This window comes from Malaya genurostris, chromosome 2 (assembly GCF_030247185.1).
Source record: "Malaya genurostris strain Urasoe2022 chromosome 2, Malgen_1.1, whole genome shotgun sequence".
Classification (NCBI taxonomy): Eukaryota; Metazoa; Arthropoda; class Insecta; order Diptera; family Culicidae; genus Malaya; species Malaya genurostris.
In genome coordinates this window covers 192,316,708-192,320,885 of record NC_080571.1, presented here as the reverse complement: position 1 = coordinate 192,320,885, position 4,178 = coordinate 192,316,708, and the positions used below count along the sequence as shown (strand labels likewise).

The 4,178-nt window shown below is 42.1% G+C and overlaps 1 protein-coding gene across 1 annotated transcript; it reads left to right on the top strand.

Moving 5' to 3' along the window:
* Positions 1-245: 245 nt before the first annotated feature.
* LOC131429075 (uncharacterized protein K02A2.6-like) lies at positions 246-3,940 on the top strand. Its single transcript, XM_058593126.1, has 3 exons — positions 246-344; positions 752-3,220; positions 3,440-3,940. Exons 1-3 carry the CDS (start codon positions 246-248, stop codon positions 3,938-3,940), a joined length of 3,069 nt encoding a protein of 1,022 aa, XP_058449109.1.
* The last annotated feature ends 238 nt before the right edge of the window (positions 3,941-4,178 follow it).

Below are 4,178 nucleotides of genomic sequence, written 5' to 3'. Positions count from 1 at the left end.
AGAGCGAGTCTGGTTTGGAAAAAACCAAAGCGCACAAATACCTGCTAGTCCAGTCTATAGACTGAAGAGCGAGAGCGAGTCTGGTTTGGAAAAAAACCAAAGCGCACTAACACCTACTTGTCCAGTATGATAGACTGAAGAGCGAGAGCGAGTCTGGTTTGAAAAAAAAACCAAAGCGCACCAACACCTGTTAACCCACTACCACTTGTACTGAAGAGCGAGAGCGAGTCTGGTTTGTCACAAAAATGCCTGCTAGTCCAGTCTATGGACTGAAGAGCGAGAGTTTTGAAAAAAAAAACAAGGCGCAGAAATGCCTGCTAGACCAGAAAATTATGCTGAAAAGTGTAAGCATGAGAGACGGTGAAAACGGTTCTCGAAATACACAGAATAGTACATGGAATTGGAAGAGCCGAGAGTGGTGGTTTTAAATATTTTTTTTTTTAGATGCGCGTTAGATACGGAAGACAGCCTGTGATATAAGTGACAGGGCTACTATATTTAAATGAATTGAGTTTTTGAATACATCAATATTCCATTAAGATTCATCAACAGAAGGTTCGTTGATGACATAATAAATTTTATGTCGGGTTTTGCGAACCAATTTGACACCAATTTAGTTGTAATTACGTTCAATTCTATTAGTGAATAGGCATCTTTGGTTCCTAAGAGAAAAAAGCATCATATTGTTACTCTTTACCGTTTGTGATGCTTCCGATGAACTTATTTGCATTTGTTATATCTATTTTCACAGATGAATCTGGAAGAGGTTAAACGTTTCCATCTGCTTCCGTTTAACAATGGAGTTACTACGCAAGACTTGCGACGTGAATGGGAGGAGTGGTACAGGGCGTTCGAGTTGATGTTAGAACTGAATAATGTCGAGACTCAGTGGGAAAAGAGATTGCTTTTGTTGAATTGTGGGGGAAGAAATCTCCAACGTATTTTTTGTAACTTGCGTCCTACTTCGGATGAAATTTACCCTGAAGTGGTGAAACCACCATTAGCGCCAGCTGAAGTTCCGGAGTACGACAATGCTATAAAAAGGTTAAACAAATTCTTCATTGGAAAGAGAAATGAGCGCATTGAGTTGGAAGTGTTTCGTTCATTGAAGCAAGGCAGCGATGAATCGTTCAACGAGTTTATCTTAAAACTTCGTGCTCAGGCATCGCGATGTGAGTTATTCGATCGTGAAGAAAAGGAGCTACTACAACAGGTAACTATGGGAGCTCGCGACGAGCGTGTACGGGATAAAGGTCTTGAAGACGTTATGGGACTTGATGAGCTCACCAATTACGCGATCAACAGAGAAATTTTGCTTAAACAAAAGGCCAAGATCAAACCATTCAACGAGGACCTTCCACCTTCTGCAATTGCAGTAGTTAACGAAAATAGACCGCGACAGACAAAGTCATTCACCCCATATGGTACACAAGCATCTACTGGCTATTCAAGAAGACGGCAGTTTGCATCGAATCAGCGCAATCGGGAATGTAACCGATGTGGTGCGAATAATCATAGAAACGAGGGTGATTGTTATGCACGAAACGCTCGGTGCAATGCGTGTGGACGTGTCGGACACTTCGCAAGAAAATGTAGGAACAGACAACCCTATCAAAATAGCAATCGTTTCGAGCGGGTCGGTCCGCAAAGGGAGTCTAATAATTCTCTTCAGGAGTCACATACCTGGAAGGAAGAATTACCATGTCGACCGAAGTCGGATATCATTGCTGAGGTTACAATACACCCTCGAAATGATGGAATGATTACTTGCATGATCCAAGACTTCCCAGTCGTCTTTTTAATCGATTCTGGGTCTGCTATTAATACGATCACTGAAAGTGTGTGGAACGAGCTCACAATGAATAAAACGACCGTTTGTAAGAAGAAGTTTCCTTGTAATCGCCAGTTTACTGCGTATGCTAGTTCTAACCCATTGAATGTTATTGTATTTTTTGAAGCGTGGATTTCGGTTAACGAGGCGAAGCCAAAATGTTTTACAGAGTTTTTTGTCATAGAAGGAGCTACTAAGTCTTTATTGAGCAAAACGACCGCAGAACAGCTAAAAATATTGAAAGTGGGTTCTGCAGTTCAAAATATAGAAGTCAATGAACCGTTTCCAAAATTTCCAAATGTGTCAGTGAAGTTGTCCATAGACAACTCGGTAACACCAAGGAAACTTGCGTATTTGAGAGTACCCGAATCAATGAAGGAAAAAGTTGACAAGAAGATTTGTGAACTACTACGCACCGATATAATCGAACGAGCTATTGGTCCTCCAATATGGATATCTCCAATGGTAGTAATTCCGAAGGGAAAGGATGATATTAGGCTGTGTATAAATATGAAATGTCCCAACAAAGCAATCCAAAGAGAGCATTTCCCACTTCCCGTTATTGAAACTTTCCTGAACAAGCTAAGAGGCGCAATCTATTTTTCAAGATTGGATATCGAATCAGCATTTCACCATGTGGAGTTGCATCCCGATTCAAGGGGCATCACTACATTCATGACTGACAGAGGACTAATGCGTTTCAAGAGGCTGATGTTTGGCATAAACTGCGCTCCAGAAATATTTCAAAGAATTATGACTGAAATGTTGCTGGGTATAGATGGTGTCATTGTCTACATAGACGATATAGTCGTCACCGGCCAAACGCAAGAGCAGCACGATCACAGACTAGAGAAAGTGTTAGCCATCCTAAGAAAGAACAATGCGAAATTGAACCGAAGTAAATGTATAATAGCGGTGAGAGAGCTAGACATCCTAGGATTCAGGGTCAGTTCGGCTGGAATATGTCCATCAGAAGAAAAAATATCCGCAATTAAACGCTTCCGTAAACCAGAGACTAAAGAGCAAGTGAGAAGCTTCTTGGGGTTAGTTAATTTTGTAGGCCACTTCATCCCTGACCTCTCCACTAGAACAGAACCGTTGCGCCAGTTCGTCCGCGGTGCTGTACCGATATTTGGAAAAGATCAGGAAGATGCATTCAACGATCTACGAGAAGAGTTAGCTGACAATGTGCGTAAGCTAGGATTCTTTGATCCACATGATCCCACTGAGCTGTATGTAGATGCTTCATCGGTTGGTTTAGGTGCCGTACTTGTACAAAGAAATAACGCTGGCCTTCCTAGAGTAATCAGTTTCGCATCCAAATGTTTAACTGGCTCAGAAAAGGTTTATCCGCAGACTCAGATGGAAGCGTTAGCTGTGGTTTGGGCGGTAGAGAGATTCTACTTGTACCTTTTTGGAATAAAATTTACCATTTTTACCGACCATAAAAGTTTGGAGTACATATTTGGAGCACCACACTGAGATGGAAGGCGGGCTTGTATCCGAGCCGAAGGTTGGGCCTTGCGCCTCCAGCCTTATGATTTCGAGATAAAGCACATTCCAGGTTTTACCAATGTTTCCGATATACTCTCAAGATTGTGTTGCCAGCCTAGTAAAGCTTTTGATGATAACGCCGAACATTACTTATGCGCAGTCGGCGATGGACCATCGGCTATCACTCTAGATGAAATTCGGTATGAAACTTTACAAGACACAGCACTCAAAGGGGTCAAAGAAGCAATTGAGACTGGAATATGGAAGGACGAATTAATTCATTACCAAGCGTTCAGTGAAGAATTAGGAATCGTTAGCGGTATTATCGTTCGTGAAGACAGAATTGTTCTGCCTTTAGCCCTGCGGTCTAGGGCACTCAACATTGCGCATCGAGGTCATCCGGGAATAGTTAGTATGAAAAGGTCCCTCCGAGAAAAGGTATGGTGGCCTTACATGGATCGAGATGTGGTAGAAAAGATACAAGAGTGTGCCGGTTGCGCTGCAGTGAGATCAGAAGGACCCCCGGAACCATTGCAGCGAAAAGAAATTCCTGAAAGGGCATGGCAGGAGATCGCAATTGATTTTTTTCCGCAAAGGAATGCGCAACATTTCTAATGATTGTAGACTACTTTAGTAGATTCATTAAACCAATTGAAATGAAGGGAACTTCAGCTGTTAAAACGATAGAGGCACTAGAAAAGGTATTTGAAGAACAGACTTATCCAGAAACTATTCGTTGCGATAATGGCCCTCCGTTTGCCAGTGAGGAATTTCTTGAATACTGTAAATCAAAAAACATTCGACTGGTGCGTACCATCCCATACTGGCCTCAAATGAATGGCCTAGTGGAGAG